The sequence below is a fragment of the Lycium ferocissimum genome, chromosome 6 (genome assembly GCF_029784015.1).
Source record: "Lycium ferocissimum isolate CSIRO_LF1 chromosome 6, AGI_CSIRO_Lferr_CH_V1, whole genome shotgun sequence".
Lineage (NCBI taxonomy): Eukaryota > Viridiplantae > Streptophyta > Magnoliopsida > Solanales > Solanaceae > Lycium > Lycium ferocissimum.
Genome location: NC_081347.1, coordinates 62,072,429 through 62,098,914, shown reverse-complemented (window position 1 = coordinate 62,098,914; position 26,486 = coordinate 62,072,429). Strand labels below are relative to the sequence as shown.

The 26,486-nt window shown below is 35.2% G+C and overlaps 2 protein-coding genes across 2 annotated transcripts; one reads left to right on the top strand and one right to left on the bottom strand.

Moving 5' to 3' along the window:
- Positions 1-5,326: 5,326 nt before the first annotated feature.
- On the top strand, positions 5,327-15,813 carry LOC132059967 (putative 1-phosphatidylinositol-3-phosphate 5-kinase FAB1C). Its single transcript, XM_059452810.1, has 11 exons — positions 5,327-6,842; positions 7,295-8,011; positions 8,092-8,245; positions 8,329-8,673; positions 9,930-10,559; positions 10,641-10,972; positions 11,082-11,208; positions 11,354-11,518; positions 11,627-13,120; positions 13,232-13,498; positions 15,151-15,813. Exons 1-11 carry the CDS (start codon positions 6,415-6,417, stop codon positions 15,403-15,405), a joined length of 4,914 nt encoding a protein of 1,637 aa, XP_059308793.1. The 5' UTR covers positions 5,327-6,414; the 3' UTR covers positions 15,406-15,813.
- A 5,916-nt stretch (positions 15,814-21,729) lies between these two features.
- On the bottom strand, positions 21,730-25,414 carry LOC132059966 (U-box domain-containing protein 10-like). Its single transcript, XM_059452809.1, has 4 exons — positions 25,092-25,414; positions 23,992-24,108; positions 23,508-23,909; positions 21,730-23,101 (listed from the first exon to the last, which is right to left on the bottom strand). Exons 1-4 carry the CDS (start codon positions 25,365-25,367, stop codon positions 22,034-22,036), a joined length of 1,863 nt encoding a protein of 620 aa, XP_059308792.1. The 5' UTR covers positions 25,368-25,414; the 3' UTR covers positions 21,730-22,033.
- Between the last annotated feature and the right edge of the window lie 1,072 nt (positions 25,415-26,486).

Sequence of the window (26,486 nt, the reverse complement as noted above, 5' to 3'; positions counted from 1 at the left end):
TATAAGCTGATCTCAAAGGTACTCACAACCAGACTACCGGGTGTAATGGACTATTTAGTGGATAGAAACTAGTCTGCATTTGTTCCAGGGAGATTCATTAGTGATAATATTCTGCTAAGTCATGAATTAGTAAAAGGTTATGGTAGGAAACACATCTCACCTAGATGTATGCTCAAAGTGGACATGAAGAAAGCCTACGATTCAGTTGAATGGCCCTATTTAGAACAAGTCCTGATTGCATTCAGTTCCCTGATCAGTTTGTCCAATGGATCATGACTCGCATTAAAACTGTCTCATACTCTATTATCATTGATGGGCAGCCTAGTTCCTTATTTCCTGCTAAGAAGGGACTGAGGCAAGGGGACCCTATCACCATTCTTGTTTGTACTGGTGATGGAGTACCTCACTAGAATCTTGAAGAGACTGAAGAACAACCCAAATTTCAACTACCACCCAAAATGCTCAAGAATGCACTTGGTGCAATTGAGCTTTGCTGATGATCTTTTACTGTTTTGCAGGGGTGATACTGGTTCAGTACTATTGCTTAATGAGTGCTTCCAAGAATTTTATCAAGCATCTGGCCTTGTGGAAAATGTGGAGAAGAGTTCTATCTACTTTGGAGAGGTAAAGGAAGACATACAAACAGAAATCTTACACAATCTTGGTTACTCAAAGGGCACCCTACCATTTAGATACTTAGGTGTCTATCTGAGAACCAAAAGAACGTCCTTAATACAATGTAAACCTTCGATTGATAAAATGCTGGAAAGGATACAATCCTGGGCTACTAAATTTCTATCCTACTCTGGAAGGGTACAACTCATTAAATCTGTGCTTTTCTCTATTCAAGTGTTTTGGTCCCAGGTATTTGTATTACCAAAGAAACTGATTAAGGTGATAGAGGCCACCTGTAGGAGCTTTCTATGGACTGGAGGGTCAGAGGTGTCAAAAGAAGCCTTGGTCGCTTGGGAAACATTATGTCAACCACAGAGTGCAGGGGGACTCAATTTTCTGGATATGCAAACATGGAATCAGGCTGCTATATGTAAGCTCCTTTGGAATTTATGTAGGAAAAAAAGATAAAATGTGGGTGCAATGGGTACACATATATTATAGCAAACAGGGTTCTATATGGGGTGTCCAACCTGGCCAAGCATCATGGGTAATCAAGAAGATTCTGAAAGCCACAAAGCATATGGAGCATATTGGACAACTTGAAGCTGACTTGGTGGCATGGGAACAATTCTCCATCAAAGCAGTTTACATGAAGCTTAGAGGAGACTTCCAAGGAGTACCATGGAAGAGATTAGTGTGCAATAACAGAGGTACACCTAGGTGGATATTCATCCTATTCTTAGCAATATGGGGCAGACTGCTAACTCGAGATAGGCTTGCTAATTGGGGTTGTACTGAAGATACCAGCTGTGCATTGTGCGATGATTCTGAGGAAAGTTGTGAGCATTTGTTTTTCACTTGTTCTTTTTCTGTACAAGTGTGGAATAAGTTGCTGTTATGGCAAGGAATTCCTAGAACTGCACTAGCTTGGCAACAAGAATTGGCATGGGCTCTATCACATTGTAGAGGAAGGAATTCGAAGGCGGAGATATACTATCAGATGACTTTGGCAGGATGTATTTATTATGTTTGGCAGGAGAGGAATAATAGGATTTTCCAAGGTAGAAGGAGAACTGTGCATACACTGATTCGAACTATAATTCAAGAAGTACATTGTAGAGGCTCCAAGTGGACTAGGCTGTCTGGGCAACTACACGATCTAAACTACTATCCAGGTGACTAAGTAGAAGTTTAGTTTAGTATATGTTTAGAAGTTAAAGATGTCTGATAAGCAAGGTAAGGCTGGGACCTTGTCCAGTTCTGCTTATTTGGACTTTGTGCTTTGTAATTATTACTTGGTAAATAAAATCAGTTACTTAACAAAAAAAAAAAGTTGAAGGTCGACCATACGGTCTTTTTAATACTAGGATTTAAGGACTCATAACGTAATGATAATTTTCTATGCCTATCATTACAGTTTAACTTATAATGCTAAATTAATTACTCCTATTATTTTTTATCATATTATCAAGTAATTAATATTTACCACAAAGATTAAAATGTGTTCATCATGCAAATGACATAAATTATTTTTATATTATCAAGATACATAATTTAAACTCTTTTTTAGTATTGTAATTCCGTGTGTTTCGATCAGCAATGCAATGTCCCTTTAGCTTTTCAAATAATAGCATAATAATGCTTCTCTGTACTTGTTTGTGTATAACATAATAAAAGTGATCACCCAGTGGGAAGGCATTGCCGTTGCATTATGTGAAAACCCAAATAAATAATTTTTCTTGAGAATTACCTTTCAATTACTTTTCAAAATTTTAGTGTTAAGAATTAAACCAAAATTAAATTGAAATTCCAATATAGTGAACCAATATATATGCATAACACATATATTATTCTCACTTAATCATGTTAATTTAACCAATATATGTATATTATTCTCACTTAACTATGTTAAGTTAAATTATCTGTTATATCTGTATTCAAAATTTTTATACTGAATGCACCATTTCCCCTAGACTATATTGAATGCACCATTTCCCCCAGACTATGTTACGTCCAATTACTTGTTATTCATGTATTCAAATTTATATACTAAATGCACCATTTCCCCATAGATCTGAACTCGAGCCGAGCTATGACGACGGCGTGAGACGAGACTCTTTTATCAACTCTTTCAAATGCACCATTTCCAATGAGGGACGAAACTTTATTCAAATTTAATTTTTCTCCATTTTATTTCCCGTCATTTTCTCAATTCACACTACACCCCATCTTTAAAAATTATCATTACTTAACTATAATACTTTGATATAAACATCCATCCAATGCTCAGTAAGTTTTAACACTCCAAATACTATCATGAGAATAACAAAGAAAATGATTAAGAAAGCAAATATCCGACATTGGTTAGTGGGTCGAATAAAGAGTATGCTTTAGAAGAGCATCCACAATTTATTTATATTTGGGTGCAAACCCACTAAATGATTGAGCATACAACGTAGCATTTCTAATGTCCGTTGTTCTTAAATAAGGAGGACAAAAAATAATTGGAATAGTCTAAAAAGAAACTATATTAAGAAGTATTTTAATCCTATTAAAATGAATTCGTCATGTACCTCAAAAAATGCCAACTTCAAGCTTATTGTAGAATTTATCAACATTGGAATAATCATAAAACACTTCTTAAACACTTCCACTTATTCATTAGATGTTATCAACAGCACTATGATACTGGTTTTGACTTTTGTTTCTGAAAATCAATTAGCAGATTTGAAGAATTCTTATTCAAGCCACTGAATGAGAGAAATGAAAATTTTATGCTAAAGCTCAACTTCAAAATGTCCCAAAAATGGGGTGGGGGAATACACTAATGATGCTCATCATACGTGACAGTATTACATTTGTATTATTTTAGGAATTGATTAGTTCTTTCTTTGATATATTTTCAGCTATTATATAAGAATCTCATGTTTTACTTTGCATGATCTGCAATATCATTTAATCATTATTGGGATTGAATTGTCTATTATGTTAGAATGATATCAAGATTCAAGGCCAGGCACAACCTTGATGTTGAATTACCAAATGTTGAGCCACCTGGGGAGGAGTCTCCTCATATTATTTTTGACAATCTTTACCACTTAAACTAAATTTTAGTATTAAGTTAGATTTAATGTCTATTTTATCATAAGCTTGAAACTAAACTTAAGTGATTTTGACTATAGCATTTTTCATTTTATTGGTTTTTTTTTTTTCCAAAAGGAAAGGAATATCTTTTTTCTCTAATTAGCATCGAGAAAAATAACAAAAATAGTCCCTTATATTTGAGGTAGGCTCAAAGTAATTTCTTAAATGAACTCTCGAGTGATTTGGGTCCTCTAAGTTTATTAAAAGTAAATACTTTTGGTTTATTCCAAATATTTAACAAACTCTCTGTTAGATTTGATGAAAATTGTGAAGAACGAACACCAGTTAACGGGAACTCAAATTCAAAGGTTCAATTTTTGCGATTTTTGTTCCATTCGTTAGAATGTGACGCAATTTTTTTGAGGTGCACCTTTTGCTATTTTTTGTGTTTAGTGTAATTTTTTTATCGAGGTTTCTATGATTTGATAAGACTCCTTTGATGCTTCTAATTAAATCGTTTTATCCACAATTTCCCTTAAAGTCAGATAAATTATATTTAATTTTGACAAATTTAAACGATCAGAATTGCATAAAAATATAGGACATTTTTGCCATTTCCTTACTAACGTCGAAAGAAAAATTCACCAACCAAAAGAGGGAAAAGAAAAATAAATTACTCGTGCACCACGCAAGCAGAGTGAGATGGTGACAATATTCCAACGTAATATTTTATTTTTTAAAAAAAGCCAAAATCTTTGGCAACTTGCATAATACTGCAGCTGACATAGCAGACAGAATATTTACTTCCATAATCTATTTCTGACCAATAGCAGCTCAAATACTTCAATACCCTTTAAAGGAAGAACAAAAGATTCAATCTTATATTAGTATAGCTTAATAATAAATCCCAATGCTAACCAATGACTGAGAAAAGAATATAGAACAGTTTGAGAGGAATTTAATAACCAAGAAAAAAAAAAACAACTAATAATGCTAACCAAACAAAAAAGAAACAGTTAAAGAACCAAGAAAGAAGAATACTTGTAACCTGTTTGGACGGCCTAATTACTTATGGTTTATAATTCAAAAGTGGCTTAAATATAAGTGTTTATAAGTATTTTTCATTTTATTTTACTCAAACACTATCAAAGTATTTAAAAACTATTATGGCTTAAAATCACCTTAAATAAGCCAATCCAAACAGGCTCTTAATTCCATACACGTAAGTACTCTTTCATCCTTAATTACATTTACATGTTTTAGATTCGAGCTCTGTTGGATACGAAATTGTCTTTGTCACGAAACACTTTACCCCTGATACGAGACTTTTCGATAGGAATTCAAATTTAATCGAGGCCTAATACGAATATCAGACTCAGAGTGGAAAACCCAAAAGAAAAGAATACAGAACAGTTTAATAGAATTTAATGACCAAGAAAAGAAAACAACTAAAATAATATGTTAGCCAAACCAGAAACAGTTAAATAACCAAGAAAATTAAAAAGAATATACAATAGGTTGAAAAGGGTGTCATTTTCTTGACATAGACCATAAGAAAGATAAAGTGGATAGTGATAGAAACCAAATCAAGAAAGACTAAGATAAATACTACTCCTACTAGTAGTTTTGTATATGCATGTGGTTTTATATTAGCTAAAAGCTGCATGTTATACAATATACAAAGTTGTATTATAATGGATTATTTTAAATGTAGTTGAAGAAGTGTTAATAAAAATGAAAGCAAAAGCCACGCCGTTAGAAATGGAAAAGATTATGGTTATTATTATGTTCATGGAGATACGAGCTAGTAGAAAAGGAAACTTCAGTATACTCTTCCGTTTTCTACTTTTCATTCTTATACTCTTTCTTCATTGAAACTATTTACAATCTATAGTACTAAATAATTCAACTTTTTCATTTTTGTAACATACACTTACATCCTTTTTTTTGTGTTTTCTTGATCTGGTTTCTTGTTTTTGACACTTTTTTCTTGTGGGGTTATGTTTTCTTATGGTTTTGGTAAGTTTAACTGTTTGATTAACTAGAATACTAATGAAAGAATTAAACTTTTTCATTTTTTAACATACACCTACATCCTTTTCTTGATCTGGGATTTTATTTGACACTTTTTTCCTTGTGGGGTTCTGTTTTTTTTATGGTTTTGGTAAGTTAGACTGTTTGATTAACTTGAATTTTAATGAAAAATTGGATCTTGGGAACTATTGTTGAAGATTCTGGGATTGGTTGAGTTTGGTGTTTAGGTTTGAATCTAAAAATTGGTCAAAAAGACTTTAATTTTACTCCTTATTTGTTCAGATTTTATACTTCTTGAAATAATAGTTATGCCATTGGTGTAAATACAATCTAATTACTGTAATCTGTTTCCCCCTTTCCAATATTTAGTGATTTTTGGGGGGAGTTTTCTTTTTTTCTCTACTTTGTTTCTGTTGTCCTTGTGAACCCTTACATATTCTTTAAACAAAATAAAAATAAAAATACTAGTATGTGTAGATTGCAAAAAGGAAAAGAAGAACCCACCATTTTTACTGTGGGTTCTTACTGATTAGGAGAAAAAGTTATAAAGAGGCAGAATTGGTGTCATTCTTGTTGGGGTTACTTGATAGTTCAATACTGGATTTGATTGAGAAAGTCATAAACTTTGATCACTTTGAGGCAAGAATTGGTATCATTTCTTGGTGGGGTTACTGCCAGTCTATGGGAGTGCCTGATAGTTCAATTCTTGGTTTGATTGAGAAAGTTAAGTCTTGGATTTCGTGGCGAAAAAGTGGTCCAATTCCCTTGGATTGTACAAGAAAAATGGATGTTGACAGTGGCAAAACTTGTTGGGAATGTAAGATGAAATTTACTGATTCTTGCAAAAAGTACAATTGCCAAAGTTGCAATGGAGTTTTCTGTGGTAATTGTTTGAATGTTGTTGCATCTGGATCAGAGGGGACAGTGGTTGATATAAGGTCTTGCAAGTTTTGTTCTGAGTTAAGGACTTGGAAAAATAAAGGTGTTTACAGAGACAAAATTTATCCTTCTGAGTCTCCTAGAGAAGGCCAAGAATCAACATCACCAAATTTCAATAGTGACAGATTTAATGGTTATTCTCCAGTATCGCTACGTCATTCGCCAAGCAGGTACCGAGAATTTTCTCTCTCTTTTTGTATCAACTTTGTTATTAAGGTTGATGTGCTTTTCAAATATGTTAATGTATTGAATGGTAGCTCATATATCCTACATAACCATAAAATCATCTTATTGTTGGTTTACCTTTTTTAGCCTCTTAACATTGTTAGTATTAGAGCTTGGCATTAATTATGTTTTCTCAAGATTTGTTTTGATTGGTAAACCTAGAGTTGTTTTGTCTTGAAGTAGCAGATGGTGCAAATATCTGATGTATCATATCTAAGCTCCCTTCCGGAACATTCAACTTATGATCATAAACTATATAATTCTTTTGGTCATTAACTTATTTGCCTATTAAACAATACTCACATTTGTTTCAGTTGATTGCGGAGTTCAATCGGATTTGTACTTATAAGCTGCTTTTGGGACTAAGAATTTGTTACTTTTTTCCTAATAATTTCAGGAGTGATGAAGACGAAGGAGGGGATTCAACAAGTCAATTCTTTAGTCCGTCGAGTAGCTATTTTCATGATACTTCAGATATAGATTTGAGTAGTGTTAGTACTAGACATGAATTTTACAGTTTAAGGTCTGCTGGATCAAGTCCATCGGACAGCCCCTCTAGGATTCGTTTTACTTCCAATAGAGTTGGGCATTCTGTACAGCAAGATCAAAATGATGAGACCCCAAAGTCTCAGAATGATGGTCCCTTTGATCAAGAAGCCTCGTATGTTTTAAGTAGGCTTGAGAAAGGGACCAAGGATCCAGAAAAGCAGCAAAAGCCATTCAATCTTAGAAATAGTGATCTCATATGGTTTCCTCCTCCACCTGATGAAGATGACGAGGCAGAAAATAATTTCTTCGCATATGATGATGAGGACGATGAAATTGGAGAGTCGGCTGCGATATTTTCTTCAAAGGAGACAGAACATGTGGAAAACAAGGAACCTTTAAAAGCTGTTGTACAGGGCCATTTTAGGGCTCTAGTCTTACAGCTATTGCAAGGTGAAGGAATAAAGTCGGGGAAAGAAAACGGTGCTGATGACTGGGTTGACGTAGTTACATCACTAGCATGGCAAGCTGCGAATTTCGTGAAGCCAGATACCAGTGAAGGAGGCAGCATGGATCCCGGTTATTATGTAAAGGTTAAATGTGTAGCTTCTGGAAGCCCAAGGGAGAGGTAAATACTACTTTTCTTAAACATTTTGGTCTTAGGCTTTGTTACTCATGTCTCATTATTCAGTTTCGTTTCAATTGCAGCACCCTTGTTAAAGGAGTAGTCTGTACGAAGAATATTAAACACAAGCGCATGACTTCACGCTGCAAAAATGCTAGATTGCTTTTATTAGGAGGAGCACTTGAGTACCAAAGAGTTCCCAATCAGTTGGCATCTTTTAACACATTATTGCAACAGGTTTTTGGTTGATTTGTCTATCTTTCTATGATTGAGATAAGATTAATTAGAGGACAAGTTTATGACTTGTATTATCCTAACAGGAAAGGGAGCATCTGAAGATGATTGTTTCAAAAATTGAGGCTCACCATCCTAATGTGCTACTTGTGGAGAAAAGTGTATCTTCTCATGCTCAGGAGTATCTACTGGCAAAAGAGATCTCTTTGGTGTTAAATGTTAAGAGGCCACTGCTGGAGCGGATAGCCAAGTGCACTGGTGCTCTTATAACCCCGTCCATCGATAACATGGCCATGGCAAGATTGGGATATTGTGAGCTCTTTCACTTAGAAAAAGTTTCTGAAGAGCATGAACCTCCAAACCAGTTCAACAAGAAGCCATCAAAAACTTTGATGTTTTTTGATGGTTGCCCTAGGCGTTTAGGTTGCACGGTAATTTTCTCTGCCTCAGACTCCAATGCTTGTTTTTCTTCTGCTGAAACTTTTAAATGTTTGAGCTCTAATTGAGACATATAATGCATATCTTGTGAGTACATTGGATCTAAAAAGTACCTTGTGCTAGAATAGTAAAATTCTATGACTCAGCTCTTCAGTATTCTCTTAGTTATTACCTGTGTCTAGTATTTATGCAGAATACCCTCTCTTACTTCTTCCCACACTTTTGAATCCACAATATATAATAGTGGTTCTAGTTGTGCTTGAAATTCAAAAGTGATCTGAATTCACAGATAAACTTTCAGACCCTGGACATCATAATGCCAATTCTGTGGTTTCATGTTCCTAAGCAAAAGCTATAATAACAAATGTCCGAGAAATAGTTATTTGCTTAATGTCATTTTGGGCATCTTAATGACATTATTGAAAAGGATCAGTGGACCTACTATTCATGGTAAACCGTGACATATTGTGCCAGGCTGCCAGCTATATAATGGAAAGTAAGTTTTTCCTAGGAGGAAAGACAAGCTTTCTCCTTGGGACCAACGATAAAAGAGGGGAAACAGAAGACAGTATAAGCCAAAGTAAACCATTGATAGACATTGATCAGTTTTTGTGCATTCATGTTTGTCTAGTGTAAGAAAGCAATGCAATCCAAGTGATTCACTTGAGCAACATCAACCTGTTGTGTCTATGAATACGAAAAAGACCTACGCCACACCAAAAATACCTATACTTTATAATATCAATTCCGGTGTAACGTTAGACTCCCTTGCCTCTACACAAACTTTAATATTATTGATCAATTTTCTTCATATAATCCCCAGATCCCACTTGTGGGATTACACTGGGTATGTTGTTTTTTTATTTTCTTCATATAATACTTATGGTGGGCCGCATTTGATGATCTCTTTCGTATCACCTATACATTCTCAATTCCAAGTAGTGGACATTTTACAAGAACTTGGTGAAATAGAGTGATCAGTTATAACATACACCATCTGCTATAGTGGATTATCTCTCTACTAAAACTTTGTAATCAGCTGAAGCTAATCATCAGGTACCAGTGCACAATGATGTACTGATTTTGAATGCTTAGTGAACTTTCATCCTTCCCATTAATGCTCCGTGATTTAAAAAAAAAATTAACGAAGGAAAAAAAATCTCCCAACTGTAATGCATTGTCATAAAGAATCAGCAGTTATATCTTAGTTTAACTATCAAGAGGTTGAAGTTCATTTGACATTTTTTAGGTCTTGCTGAGGGGTTTGTGTTGTGAAGAGCTGAAGAAGGTGAAGAAGGTCTTCCAGTATGCTGTCTTTGCCGCATATCATCTGTCCCTTGAGACGTCTTTCCTTGCTGATGAGGGTGCTAGTCTACCTAAAGTTTCTGTAACACCCTCAATGGCCATACCAGAGATGACATCTTCTGATAATGCTATTTCAATGATTTCTCATACTGCTGAGCATCATTCCCCTCCTTTTAGTGATCCACCCACCCTAGATGATTCTGGAGACAGAGATGTTCTCTCTACTGCATGCCTTGAAAATTTACCATTGTATCATGCACATGATAAAAGACCTGTTGAATCTGTTGAAATAAAAAATCATGCCAGTGAAGGATCACTAGTAACTTTAGGTCAAGGGGAGAGTCAATCAAGAGAATTACCAGAGCTGTCGCAGGTTGAGAGATCAGATGAACTTGAACCCTCTAATGAATTATATTCAGCTGCTGACAGTCATCAAAGCATATTAGTATCATTTTCTAGTCGATGTGTTCTAGATGGAAGTGTATGTGAACGTTCTCGCGTTCTTCGCATAAAGTTTTATGGCTCTTTTGACAAGCCACTTGGGCGATATCTTCAGGATGATCTTTTTGGTCAGGTAAAAGTTGCTAGATATCATCTTGATACGTCCAAATTTTAGTATGTTCAAGCTATTTATGTATTGCACTTCATATTCCAGATACCTTCCTGTCAATCATGCAAGGAACCAGCTGAGGACCATGTCATTTGTTATACACACCAGCAAGCGAACCTTACTATAAATGTTAGACGGCTACCCTCAGAGAAGCTGCCTGGTGAATGGGACAACAAGATATGGATGTGGCATCGGTGCCTCAAGTGTGCGCAAATAGAGGGGGTCCCACCAGCAACTCGCAGAGTAGTAATGTCAGATGCTGCTTGGGGACTCTCATTTGGGAAGTTCTTGGAACTTAGTTTTTCAAATAATGCAACTGCCAACCGTGTTGCTAGCTGTGGTCATTCTCTTCAAAGGGACTGTCTCCGGTTTTATGGGTGCGTACTATCCCTTAAGAATGTAGTTTGTTGTCTGCCAGTATTGTGCAATCACTCTGATCATTCAATTGTTGATTTAGAGAATAAAATTTTCCATTTGCCTTTACAGGTGTGGAAGTATGATTGCATTCTTCCGCTATTCTCCTATTGATATTCTGTCAGTTCGTCTACCCCCATCAATTCTTGAGTTCAGTAACTACAAAGAGCAGGAGTGGTTGCGGAAAGAAACAGATGAGGTGCCATAAGTTCTAAAACCATTTTCCATTGATGCTGCGTGTTTGAAATTTTTCTGGTTCTTTTTTTTTTATTTTTTTTTATTTTTTTTATTTCTAGTTTTAGCTTTCAATAGCTCTTATTAATACTATCTTGTGTTTCCGGTAGCTATTGTGCAAAGCCAAAGCCTTGTATGCAGAGATATCCAGTGCTTTTCGCAGGATTGAAGAGAAATGTTCCTCTTTAGAACATGAACCATCAGATAAAACTGAACTGGATGACTGCATCATGGAGTTAAAAAACTTACTTATGAAAGAAAGGATCGATTACCATGTAAGCACCAATTGGAGACTAATGTCTAATACTTCCGCATGTTCCTTCATGTAGGATAAATGTGCTATTCTTCCTTATATCTGCTGCTTCTGTTTGTTTCTTCAACAGTACTTGCTTGCAACTGGTGATGCAGAAACTTCAGAAGGAGAGCAGGCAGCGGTTGACATTCTTGAACTTAATCGGTTGAGGCATTCCCTCGTGATTGCTTCACATGTTTGGGATCGTCGACTTTTATCTGTGGAGTCTCTCTTCCAAGAGAGCTCTGGTTCAGTGGGTTCAGAGGATGGTGGATCTTGTAGTGAGCTGATAGATTGGAGAAATGACATGTTTCTGAAGAATGACCCTCTTGAGCATGTTTATGAAGAGACCGGACCTGAATTCTCAAACTCAAATGAATATGATGAGAAACCTTTTCAGCCTGAACAGGAGGAGACTCGTGGGTCACCTTTTGGGCTGGAAGACTCCATGTTTTCCTCATGTGAGTTCGAGAAAGCGCAGATGGAAGGAGAGAATGGAACATCCTTGGAACGAGTTCCTTCAGGTGGTTCTGTTCTTTCTGATAAGATAGATTCTGCATGGACTGGTACCGATCGATCTCCCCAGAAAGCTCAGTTACAACAAAATGGATCTGAAGCTGCTCCTTTCAGGCAACTTGATATTCCTCCTATTGCAAGGCTAAAATCACCAGCAAGAGTTAACTCCTTCGACTCTGCACTGAGACTTCAAGATAGAATCAAGAAAGGATTGCCGCCTTCTTCAATGCATTTATCAGCAATTAGATCTTTTCATGCTTCTGGAGACTATAGAAATATGATCAGAGATCCTGTTTCCAGTGTTCAGAGAACTTATTCTCAAATGTCACCCAATGAGGCTCACAAGTTTAATCTCCTAATGAGTTCATCACCCTCGTTTATTTCTCATGCATCTCTTATACACGACGGAGCCAGGTTAATGGTTCCACAAAATGGCTACAATGACATTGTAATAGCTGTTTATGACAGTGAACCTACTAGCATAATATCTTATGCTCTTAGTTCCAAAGAGTATAAAGACCGCGTAACTGATAAGCCAAATGTGCCTGAAAGGAGTTGGAACATGAACGACATTAGGAAGGAGAATCGAGTGGCCTCTAATCATTTAAGGTGGCAGTCTTTTGGCTCTTTAGACATGGATTATATCAATTACGGAGGCTACGGTTCTGAAGATACTTCCGGAACAATTAATTTCCTCTTTGCAGATTCAAAGACTTCGCCTCACCTAAGGATCTCTTTTGAGGACGAATCTTCAAATGCTGGGGGAAAGGTAAAGTTTTCTGTCACTTGTTACTTTGCTAAGCAGTTTGATGCTCTCAGGAAGAAATACTGTTGTGATGAACTGGACTTTATACGGTCTTTAAGCCGTTGCAAGAGATGGACTGCTCAAGGCGGAAAGAGCAATGTTTATTTCGCTAAGTCATTGGATGAAAGATTCATAATAAAACAAGTTCAGAAAACTGAGTTAGATTCTTTTGAAGAATTTGGACCCGACTACTTCAAATATCTAACAGATTCTGTTAGCTCAAGAAGTCCAACTTGCCTTGCTAAAATTCTGGGAATATATCAGGTTGGACTCCCTTTTTTCTCTTTCTGTTGACTCTACAAGTACTTCTCCTTTTATTTTGAAAATGTTAACCTTGTTGCAGAATCATATTTTAATTTATGTTGTATATGCTAGGTTTCAGTCAAACACCTGAAAGGAGGCAAGGAGACAAAAATGGATTTGATTGTGATGGAGAATATCTTTTTTGGAAGAACAATATCTAAGGTCTATGATCTCAAGGGTTCTCTTCGATCCCGTTACAATGCAGATAAAACTGGGGCAAACAATGTGTTGTTGGACATGAATCTTCTAGAAACATTGCGTACCAAACCTATATTTCTTGGAAGTAAACCAAAAAGAAGCCTGGAGAGAGCTGTTTGGAATGATACATCTTTTTTGGCGGTAAGCTGCTTAACTTCCAACTTTGTGTCTCAAGATTTCCTTTTATATATAACAAGTACTACTATTGTGCACTCACAAACAAGTTGGGGTTGGCCATATGAATCCTCTGACCATGTTTCTCCATTAAATCTTCTGAGGCCAACATTAGACAAATTTTCTCTATATCTCCTACTGGCATAAGAATGTCTAATAGGACTAAAAGACTCCTAGAAAGCATAGTATCTTACAATTCTTAAGTACTATGACAAAAGACTCCTAGAAAGCATAGTATCTTACAATTCTTAAGTACTATGACAGAAATCTGATAATCGATGGTAACTTAATCCTTTGGTTTGGTGAGCACTTTATGAAGGAATACTTTAATTATTTGTGTCTAATTAATTAGAAAGCAGAACTTAGGATGTCCAGTGCTTATTTCAGTTATATCTTCTGTTAATGGATGTGCAAATACGAATCCGTGTGTATGTAAGTATGTAGAGACTGCTGGGATTTTAGCAGGGATTGGAGACCATATGTATGTGGCTTTGCCGTGTGAGAGAAGCGTAGCAAGGAGTAAATGTCTTATCAATCACATTAAGGAAATCCAGTAGAAATTATCCACCCTATTGAATTGAGCTTTGAACTGCAAGGAGGAAGGAGAAATAACTAGATTTTGGAGGCTTGATATTATTAGATATTTTATCTTACTTGAACTATGAAAATTTAATTTTAACATTAATTTTCTTGTGTACCTGACATAATATATCTAGAAATGCTCTGACTTCAGTCTATCAGTTGCCATGAATAGTATCCGAAAACCTAAGTGTTGCTGTTTTGACCAAGGATGTTTGATTTGCATGGCCATATACAAGTACCTGACTCATCTGAATCACTCTTTGTACCTGGGGATGTATGATTTACTACTAAAAGTTCATTCTCAAAAATGATTTATTTCTAAAAGTTGATGCACTGTGATAGCGATTCTATTGTCTGACAGTGTTGTATGTTCATAGGAAATTTTCCTAAAAGGTATTTTCTCTAGCCTAAGTAATGTTTACTATATGACAAAACTTTTGTCGGACTAGAAGGCGCTAAATTGATTGATCACGTTCTCTTAGCTAGTTTCTAGTTGTTTATGTTGGAAAATCGGGGAGGAGAGGACACTCAAATTACTCAAATTCTCTCTTGAAGACAAGTGAGGCAACGATTCTTCTTTTGTTCCACTCGACTTACAAATTCAATCATTCTCTTGAAGAGAAGTGGGGAATATATTCTTCCACCAACTTAACTTACATTTAGGCTTCACTTTTTTTCTTCTCATCAAACGACTATAATAATTAGGTATTTATAGGACTATCCTAGCATGTACCTAATCTAGTACATGTATCATCATTTAATTCTATTCATCCTCCTTTTTTCTCAAATACATGTATTCAACCATTCATGTATCCTTACACTAATATCCAAATACATGATCTAACTAAATTCATGTATCACATAAATCAAATAGTCTTTTTCTTCTTCCAAGGCAAGGTTCACATTTCAACATTTTATCAGTGCTGAAGTTAAATGCTTTGTACTTGAAACCTGCTCCATGGAGTTTGGTCGCCTCTTTTTCTCTTCTTTACCTATATAATTCGAGTGATGACTAATAAAGATTCTCTTGTTGGCAGTCAGTTGATGTGATGGATTACTCTTTGCTAGTTGGAGTGGACGAAGAGCGCAAGGAGTTAGTCTTAGGGATCATTGATTTCATGAGGCAATATACTTGGGACAAGCATTTGGAGACATGGGTTAAGGCATCCGGCATACTTGGGGGACTAAAGAATGCATCACCAACTATTATATCTCCGATACAATACAAGAAAAGATTCAGGAAGGCGATGACAAGCTATTTTCTCACCGTGCCTGATCAATGGTCATCTTGAATATGTTATATTCATTACATTCATTACAAGAACTTTCTGCCAATAAACAAACCAAAATGGTATTTGCAAAGAACAGCAGGAAGGAAAGTTGATAAATTCAATTGGTCCATTATGTTCTTTTGTAGTTTAGGATAGAAATGGCCCCTTGAAAAAGGTAGAGAAATAGCTAGGGAACTGTTGTCTTGTGTGTTGAGAAATCTGGCAAAGTGTACATTTGATTTAACCATCTGTACATTTATACAAGCTTCATCCACAATGTTGATCAAGTTTCTTTTGCAAACCACTTTGAAGTACTTCTCCCTATTATTTGCAACTTTCTTTTGATATTGTTGTTATTAGTCATTGTATTATCAGTGTTAACATTGTGTATTTGGACTTTGATTTAGAATAAGGTATTCTTAAATGACCTACTCTGCGCTGCGCGGGGGACATTATGTCACCTAGTTGTGGCTTTGATGTGGATGTTTTAAAGTTTTATACACCGTTAGTGTACATAATACACTATCAGGTCATCCAAAGGATATCTACAGATTAGGCTCCTTAAAATGTGGGATTTGAAATCTTGAAAATAAGATCTATTACTTGCCCCAACAGGTAAATATGATCTGATAGTGGAAAAATTGTTTAAACTGACGGTGTATAGTACTTAAACTCGAGGTGTTTTTAAGTTTAAACTCTTTCCTTCCACTTTTGTGTTTGGGTTTGAGTTAAGTCAGAGTGATGAGCCACCATAAAAAGCAAGCAGGCTAAGTATATCGCGGAGATGTCTGCTGAATTTGTACATTTTGTTGAATCAACACCAACTTAGCTACCCAATTCTCTTCTTTCTTGAAATGTACTTAATTTATTAGAAAGCGACTGTTCACTCAAAAAATGAGTTCAACGGTCTGGAGGGGGACTACATGTGGAATACCCACGTCTCGTTGTAAGGCTCATTTTTAATTGTGGGTCATAAGACGGGTAACTTTATGTGATCAATATCGGATACAAGGGCCCTGATACTATCCAGGTGGGAAGAACCTCATCGTGAAGGTATGGTGTAAGGGGAAAAAAGTGAAAGAAAGGAAAAAGGGCAGTCTTTTGATGCTTTTGTGCAATCTAAAAGGTACTATCTTTTTTCAAGCAATAGTCTTTTCCTCTCCCATTTCCTTTTTAGGTCAGTTGGAAATTTTATTTATTTGGTGTTGGAGCCTTGTAAGGCAACTATTAGCTTAATCTTGAACATGTGACAATCAATTCCATCTCATATTCCCTTTAGTTAAAGCAATTTTAAGAGCAACTTTCTCAGCCAATCAAGAAAAGAATCCTATGGTTGTTTATTCCCCTTAGTTATCCTGTCCCTTTTCTTCACATATAAAATATATATAAAGAGGAGAGGGGAATTTAAGAACCCTGTGAAAATGTAATAAATGATGACTTCAAGTATAAGAGTATTTGTCTAAATCGTCTTTTATTTCTTCTTTAAACGTCTTACGTATTTAACACTAGCCAATTAGAGCATTAATGGTAGATCTGATGAATAAATAAGTAATAAATAACTTTTTGTTCTTCTAAAAGTCCACTATTTTGAAACAAATTCTGTTTTCTAAAAAGGCTAATATTTGGAATCAAAAGAAGTAACAAAGTTGAAGAAATGACACGTAAGGAAGATCATTAATTAAAACTACAGTTTAAATAATGTAGTATTGTTTTTAAAATATAATTTGCATCAATTAACCATCTATAAGTTTGTCAATTTATTTTTTTCTTTCTTTAGTGATATATGTTGTCATGCATGTGAAAGAGAACTTAGTTTCAAAGCATTGACAATTGTAACAACCTTTTATTTATATGTGAATCATATTATTTGTAAAACACGTGTGATCCTACTGGATACTGACACCACAACTAAGTTGAAAAAATGTATTGACAACTCAAATAGAAGAGAGGGTGGAGGGCCAAAGGCTGGATAAGGCAGCAAGCTAATATTGAAAACAAAAAACATAACGTTATGTACTGGCTTTTACTTGGATTATGAAGATAGAGATTAAAATATTTATCTTAGTATGAGTTTAAGTTTTATGCGCGGGAATTATATAAATTTTATAAATTATTGAATAAATCCATATATAATAACGGGTAACTCTTCATAGCAAATCATTATTAGAATTTCGTCTTTTTTCGACGGACTTTACTTCTCACAAATTCGTCGAGAGAATCCATCGATGGCTTATGAATCTTTTTTAAAAAGAAACTTTTGCATTTTCTCTTGGATATTCTGTCGAAAATTTTCAAATATTCTTTTTCACACGAAACTCCATCAGTGAATTAGGTGGGAAGAAAAAAAATCTAAGTAACAATTTTGTCACGGGCTCTGTAACCTGTAGGCTCTAGGTAATTAAAAAATTATTTTTAAGTAATCCGTTTAATATTTATTGGTAGAGCATGTAATGTTAGAAGAGTATTGAATTGAACTACTAGGATTAATCCAATCATAAAGAGCCCCATTTATTACAGGAAGCAGATGATTCTCATGCCATATCTTCTGATAAAAGAAATGGAAAGAAAAGTTATTTTTCTAAAGTGGAGACAAAGCTGTTACAAAAAGATTTAGAGTAGGTGCATGTCATATAATATTTTGTGGAATATAATAGGTTTAGACTATTTTATTTATAATAATAATAAGTTCGGGATCAAAGGAGTATTTACTTTAAAAGTGAGTTTAGTAACATTTCTGTTTGATCGTGTAAAAATAATGTTAAATGTATTGTGGAACAAACCAAACATTATTTCTAGGGGTAAGAACTTGTTTTTTCCTTAATAATATGAACAAAAAGAACCGTATTGTAAGTCCTTGTGATCGAGAATAGGTAATCTTGATCTCATCTCATATAATATCATATCAAAAATGAAATAAGCAAGAAAATTAAGAGAGAACAAAAAGTAGAGAAAACTCGTGAATTACGGGGTATGTAATTTGCAAAGAGGTAGTATATCATTTGTTAATTACAGTCCTACTAATTAGGATTGCTAATTAAATTGAATTACGCAAATCACGGTATGGATCCGTGAATTGGTGAGAGATTCCATTCCATCATCATCATGTTCTTTTGTTTTTTTGACTATCGTTATTTTGCGTTAGAAATGAGCAAAACAATTACTATCAACATGGACTTTTATGAAATTGTATAACTGGTTACGATGAAACGTACGCAAATACACAAATCAATGTTGTTTATTATTCAACACACGTGAATTGCCGACCCCAACTTATTTGGATTTGAGTCATGCTAAGTGTTGTTGCTATATGTAACGCACCAAATGGAGACATAGTAATTGTCGTTATTGTATTTAGTGGCTTAATGCACCTAGATTTTTTTTCTTGTGATAAGCAAGAAATGGTCGAGGGTCAGTGTAACACGGTTTAAAGCTGATAAAGAAATAATTTGGACCCAACTCAATTCCAAAAGTTAACTTATGAGGTGAGGATTGTCCAAAACCATATATATAAGGAGACAAAGGAATCCACGCTCCACTAATGTCGGACTCAACAAAAACTCGGTAAATAATTGGGTCAGCAAATCTACCTTTATCGACTTAAATATTAGACTTTTATGTTCAACGGGATTTGAGACTGTAACGTGCTCTTACAATTAGATCAAGACCCTAGGAAACTTTAATGAAAGAAGAAATTATTATACATTTAAGATCAATATTGTGATATTCTCTAAGTAGAGTAAAGAATGGTGAACTTCTCGAATCATGTGTTTTTCTCCTAGTAAGACTGAGAGAAATGAATAAATATGAAATAATAATAAATAAATAAATAAATAAAAGAATCAGGAAATTTCCTTGCTTGCTAAACAAAAAGCTGGCTTTTCTTTTCCATTACTATGGTCTAAGCATCAAAGCTTGGACAAAGAAAAGCTTTGCCAGCCAATTTCCTCTTATTTTTGTTTTGCATTGATACTAATAATGAAGCTTTGCGTGGTTTCTCATTTAATATGCAAGGTATTAGCTTTCGTATTGGAGTTATCCCTTTGAAACAGATGCAGTGTGAATAATATATTTGGGATCAAAGTATTGCACCAAAGGAAAATAATTTAAGAAAAAAGGATTTTGAACATAAATTACAAAACTTGTAGAAACTTAATCAATTCAAAAAGGGTTTAAAATAATCCAACTCTGAGATGTTTATTTATTTAAAAAGTTTGAAGCCTCTCGGGGCTCGTTATTTTTCAAGGAAAAAGATTGTAGGAGTACAACCTTATAACATTACTCATAAAATTCAAAACTGTCCACAATTAGTCAATAAGTATATAGTAAAAGGAAAAATGAAGAAGAAACGGAGTGTAGGGATCTAGTAGCTCAGTTGGTTGGCTACCTGAACTCTCACCTTATTGGTGAGGGTTCGAATCCCCACATTGTAATCCCCTTCTCCCATTTCCCCTTCCCCTACCCCCTATGTAATAAAAAATAATAATAATAGACCTTTAAAAAAAGAAGAAGAAGAAACAGAGTACAATAATGCTGATTTTAATTAGTCTAATGCGAACACCAAGTCACCAAATATAGGTAACTAATTAAAGGTGTGAACACTTAAACTAAAAAGGGTACGTTATTGAAAGAACACAATCAAGAGTTGTGGTGGGATGAAGAAAATGTCGATAAGAAACAACGAATTCCGCCAGGACCAATAGTTAATAGTACAACCAATTTAGCTGAAATTTGTAATTTGGAAAGAGGAAGGACCTAACTTTCCAATGTTTTAATTTTACTTGGTAAGTTACAAATCATAATAATAATAATAATAATAATAATAATAATAATAATTACCGGGTGACTTTTCTCATATTTCTGTGAATTTCTTTCTTTACTACAATAAACAAAGTCACGAAACAATTCACGTGCGTTGAAGTGATCAACTATGCACAATGTAATAACCTATTAAAAATTACGTACCATATATCAGTTTAAAATTTAAACCTGTCAAGTGAAAGTAGTCCCTTTGCAACATCCAGCTAAGGGACGTATCTTTGCAACAGTGAAAAATGGCTGTTCCTAATGCAGGCAGCTAAAATGTTTTTGGTTTCTTCTCAATTTTTCCACACATTTCCCTACTTTAACATAAATGTGGTATAAAAATTGGTCCTGCAGACTGGATCAAATGACAGTTTTCTATAACATCCCAGGCAAATCCACGTTTGATAAAACACGAGAGATGTTGAATATACAAAGAAATATGCATTAGACCTTATTAATGTGTCTTAAAGTTGTGCATGTCTAGACTCAAGTCAAATAATATCACTAGTGAACTGGACTAGTACACTAGTGATAGGCTAGAAGGTAGTTGAGTGTTTTCTCACTCTCATGTGGGATACGCTTGGTGGTAGATAGTATCAGCATTATTCACATAGTTTCTGGCTTTGGATTATGCTACTATATATAGTTTATTTTTTTGTGCTTCAGTTATCGCTTTATTTTGCGCAGGATGCTAGGTTGCTTTCTGTATTGTTGGTTATGTCTTACTTGCTATGCTTTTTTAATTCTGCATTATTTTTTCTAACTTCCTTGTTATGTGTCATTTGAGCCGGGATCTTCCGGAAATGGCCTCTCTACCTCCCCGAGGTAGAGGGGTAAGGTTGGGGTATACTCTACCCTCGTAAGTTGTGGGAATATATTGGGTATGTTATTGTTGTTGTTGAGCTGGACTTGTACACTTTCTTGGAGGTTACTCAAGTTGGATAATATCACTAGTGATAGGGAGTGGCTCGTTTATGGCTATCGAACCCCACTAGTCCTCATGCACAAGGGGTGCAACTTGTTACTGTACTGCTCTTGGAAATGACTGCTCATTGATTGAGAGATCAAAGAGAAAGGAGAATTATTGGAGATATTGGATAGCCCTGATATTTTGAAGAACATGCCAATGGAGTCATGAAGAAAGTCATACTCAACACTTATCTAGAAGATGAATCAAGGATTGTGAAGAGATTGAGACAAACCTGTGGGCTGTTGCCAGAAAAGCATGAAGACTTTTTTTCCTCGTCTTCTAAGGCTGCTGACAGTTCTCCCAGAATCATAAACAATGGATAGTAAAACAATTACACAACCACAATTTCAATAGTGAAACTGCTATTGGTTTCATCTTGTATTCTTGCTCTGACCATCAGATAGCATCAGTCCATGCCATTAGTACTATGGGAATGAAGAAGGATCTGAGTAATATCCAAGGTTCATCCAGCCACATTGTTCATTTATAGTTTCGAGAGAAAGGAAAATAATCTTTAGAAGCCAAAATTATTACATAGATCTATGGAAGACATCACAAGCAGAAGGCTAGCATAAGGGAAAAGAAAGTGCAATTCTCCACATATCAGAATGTTTCATTTTATACAGAGTTGATAATTTTCGTCACACCTTAGCGTGGGCCTTGACAAACATCAAATTGATCAATTAGTAACAAATAATGAAAAGAAACAGGTCAAATGAATCAGAGTCTCACTCAAAAACAGACTAAATAGATACACAGAGCAATGAGAATGACTTATTTTCTCATGCTCGTTTTCTCAGATTTTATCACACTATAAATGGAATCGTGTAATTCACGGTCAGATAAGAATGAAAGAAGCAATTAATAAATATTCCTTCAAGCCTGCAGAGATTTTTTAAGTTGCTCCAACAATGAAGCAGCCTTCCTCTTGGCCCTCTCTGTGCCGCTGTTAACAAGCTCGGAAAGAGGTATAAGTGCACCGAGCCTACGAAGGCAAGATAAATTCTCAGTATCCCTCTTACACAAGGATAACAAGATAGCAGCTGCATTTTCCTTAGTACGTGGTAGACCTGTCCTTAATAGATCTATCAATACAGGGATTGTGCTAGCTTTTGCTATGGCAGCTTTAGCCTCTTGGTGGCTAGCAAGAACTGAAAGAATAGTCAAAGCTTCATCAACCATCGTTAAATCCGTCATCATCGTTAACAGTGCCGGTATAATTCCTGCCCGAACTGCACGACCCTTATTTCCTTGATATATGCATAAGTTAAACAAAGCTGTTGCAGCATCTTTTTTCCCTCTGGTGCTTCCGGACTGAAGCAATTCTACCAGAGCTGGTATGGCTCCCGATGCACCTATTATTATTTTATTCTCATCTCCAAGTGATAAACTAAAGATGGTCGCTGCTGCATTTTCTTTTGCTTCCATGCTTCCAGCTCTGAGAACTTGAACAATTGAAGGCACAGCACCGGCAAGCATGATAAGGCCCTTGTTGTTATCGAATATAGAAAGGTTAAGAATAGAAGTGACGGCATTTTCTTGGATTTGACTGTCTTCAGATGTCAACAAGTTAACCAACACCGGGATTGCTCCAGCTTTTGCAATCAAAACTCTGTTGTCCGTGCTTCTTTTGGATAGAGATCGGATCTCCGCTACTGCAGCCCTCCGATCCTCGGTGGACCTACTTGAAAGTTTACGTACAATTGCCTCAATAGCTGCTATATCTCCACTAACATAACGAAACGATCCATCACTTCTCTTTATTCTCCCATTTTTTGTTAATGCAGTTGGCTGCTCTATATTGTTCTTTGTACACCAATCAGAAATGAGACTACGTAAAGCAATATTGGGTGTCAGTGTAAGATCTTGGAGTATTTGCTGAGTTTTTGGGCATCTTGTGTTGCCACCGTCTATCCATCTTTGTATGAAAGATCTCTCGTAAGTCTGTTAGAATAAGAAAAGCGTATGTTAAGCATTACTTCTAGCATGCTACATTTGAAGATTTTCCACTCAAAAGATAAATAACAAGGGCTTTTTTCAGTTTTGGCCCGCCGGGGCCGAAATTAATTAGGGGCGGCAGCCAAAATATACAAAATTTATACACTAGTTATGTAAATTATATGTATATTTTGTGTACATTATGTATATTTTCTGTATACAATATGCATATTATATTTATATTTATACTTAATATACAAAACCTATACATTTGCTGGCTATTATTCTTTTGAGCGGTCCAAAAATGTAATTATCCCAAAAAACAATTCTGAGAGAAGTTTCCATCTAAAAGACAAAAAGAGAAGCACATATGCAGTCAAATGATAATGCATCTGACTAATGAGAACAATACCTGTCCTGTGGCCACAATTACAGGATCCCTCAGGAGCTCGAGGGATATAGGGCAAAGATACTCTTCAGGAATTGTAGGAGAATTAGGCTTCTTACTCTCCACAAGATTCTTGCTCGGTGAGTCATCTTCCCTGGCCGAACCAGGAATGTTTAGGGAAGTAACCTCAGAAAAATTGGATGAATTCCTTAGATTTTCTGGTTCCTGAACTAGTTTTGATCTAACTTCGTGATCAATATTGCCAACATTCTCTAGATGTAAACTTCCAACTCCCCTACTGCCCGATTGAAGTGGATCAATTTCCTTATCTAATGGTTGGGACAGTGCTCGAGATAATATATTTGAAGTCACAGGTCCACCATACCTCTCTTTGGCTCGTTTCAACTGTGTTACGACCAATTCAACCTGGAAAAGTAGAAATATTAGGGGGGGTAATCCATCGGAGAAAGAAACATATGCAGGAAAAAAGTAAAAGCTCAAAACTAACCTGCTCTTGTACTTCTTCTGATATGTCGAAGTGGTCATATGGTAAGCTGCCAAGGGATTTCACCAATTTCCATGTCACACATTGAAATTGAAAAACAATTTTCTTCCTTGCCTCATCCTTAAATCAAGAGAAAAAACACTTTGAGAAAGGTGCAGAATATTTGCTTGAATGAAAATTGCTAACAAAGAACTTCAGTGAACTCTCAGAAATTGAAGATTTCAATTAGAAAAGTTTCTTTTTATTGATCATAAACTATGTTCCTCGGACTGTCCAAAAATATTGCTGAAAATGTTGCACCTGTGTCGGATCCACCAAAAAATGCACTATGTTTGGAGGATCCGACACGCACCTGTCAGCATTTTTTAAGCAACATAGATCATAAATGATTGGTCTTTAACAAACCAGCTCCTTAAGGGTCTGTGTTTAACTGTGGATTTTGCATAATGTGGTAAATAAATCTGAATTCCTAATTGATCAACTATCTCTTTCCAACTCTAAATATACCCCAAAAGGACCATTGATTTTTTCTCTTGAACCTTCAAATAGAACTTGATCAACACAGCAAATTATCATAGATTTCACAATTGTCAATTAAAACAAAAAATGTCAAATGTATTATTTAGACCCTTGATTCTTTAAGAGAAATTGACATAAATAGCCAACTAAAATAATAGCCAAAATGTATTTTTTTCATACACATCATAAAACAAAAAACAAGTACATTGTTGGATTTCACAATTTTCAACTAAAAACCTAGTAAATGCAATAGTGTACATTTTTGTATTCATATGTATTTTTTGGTCGATTTGTGTAACTTTGCCTCAAATTTACCCTTCCCCAAACCCATAAATGACAACTTACATGTCAAGTTTACAAATTTACAGCCCCCCCCAACCCCCACAGAAATGCAAAACAAACCAAAAAAAAAAATTTCTATACACTTACAGCCAATCAAAGTCATTTGCAAAAATACAAGACACAGATTTCAAATTTTCAAAAAAACTTTTAAAGCAAATTCACATGTAATTTTCCCCCCCACACACAAAAAAAAAAAAAAAAAACTAACCAATTGCAAAAAAACCAAGTAACTATAGACTTACAGGTGAGATGTTGGGATCAAAGTCATTAGCTGCTAAAAGTAATCTTTTTGCAGCTTTGAGAGCTATGGAGAGATCAACCAAACAAGAATTGTGGGAAGAATCCAAAAGGGTGTTGTTTGAATCCCTTATTTCTTCAAGCAAATGAGCTAAAAGGGAAACTCTTCTTGATAAATCAGTACAGTCTTTCTTGAAGAAACCACCAAATCCAGTACTGGAAATTTGAGATACATCGTGAATAACTTGGAGTGGGATCTTTGTGAGTTCTCCACCGGCCATGGTTGTTGTGTTGGGGTGGGGGTGGAGTTGGATTGTTGTATTGACAACCAACAATGCACAGGGACAATTATGTGGTACCAAATGGGCTTTATGAATGCTTGGCTTAAAAGTGTTTTTTTTTTTGTGGGGGTGGGGGGTGAGGGGTCGGGGGTGGGCGAGGGTGTTAGATTATTAGTCATCCGTCTCAATTTATGTGATATATAATTTGACTAGATACAAATTTAAGGAAAAGATGAATCCCTGCCTCCTTTAACATTGAGCGGTCATTTAGGGGCCTTAGCTGGTGATCCGGGCTCGTTCCCTCTCGATGATGAAGTTGATCCCCATCATCTCACCGGCCAACCTTGTTCCCTGTTATTTTGAGGTCATATCTAGTATTCAGAGTGACTTTTGAAATTTATGGTCTAAAATAAGTAATAGATATTTGTGTGATTGTAAATCATTTCATTAAAGGTAAAGGGAAAAATTTTAAATTAAATTATTTCTAAATATAGAATTGTATCACATTAATTGGGATAGAGGACTAGTAATTACTTGCTACTATTTTTTATAGAGGAAGAGGAAATTATGAAACCTTGTGTTAAAAGGGTTTTATTTTTATTTTTTAGGGGGTTGGGGGGAGGCTGTTAGATTATTAATTATTTATTTTTTATAGAGATAGAAGAAATGTAGGAAATAAATCATTTTAGGGAGAGGAAATTAAGGGGCAAATTAACTCCCATTTGGTCATAGATTTTGGGAAGCTTTAAAAAAAAAAGTGAAAATACTGTTTGTCAATGGAATTTGATTAGTTTTTTAAAAATTAAAAAAAAAAATTCAAGTTTCAAAAACTGATTTGGTGGGTGAAAAATGTAGGAAATAAATCATTTTGGGAAGAGGATATCAAGGGGCAACATAGTCAGGCCGTTATAAATGTATCTCTCTCCATATATACTACCTTGGTATCAAATATAATTCTTTGACTGAATTGAAAACCTTTAAACTTGTCGGTAACTTTTATTTAAGTATTCGAATTACCATATGTTTTAGTTAAAGTATTGATTGAAAGTGTCTCTCAATGATTTTATTAAGCATATGTTAATTTTAAATAGCCAATTTAACAACACGAAATCTGCATAA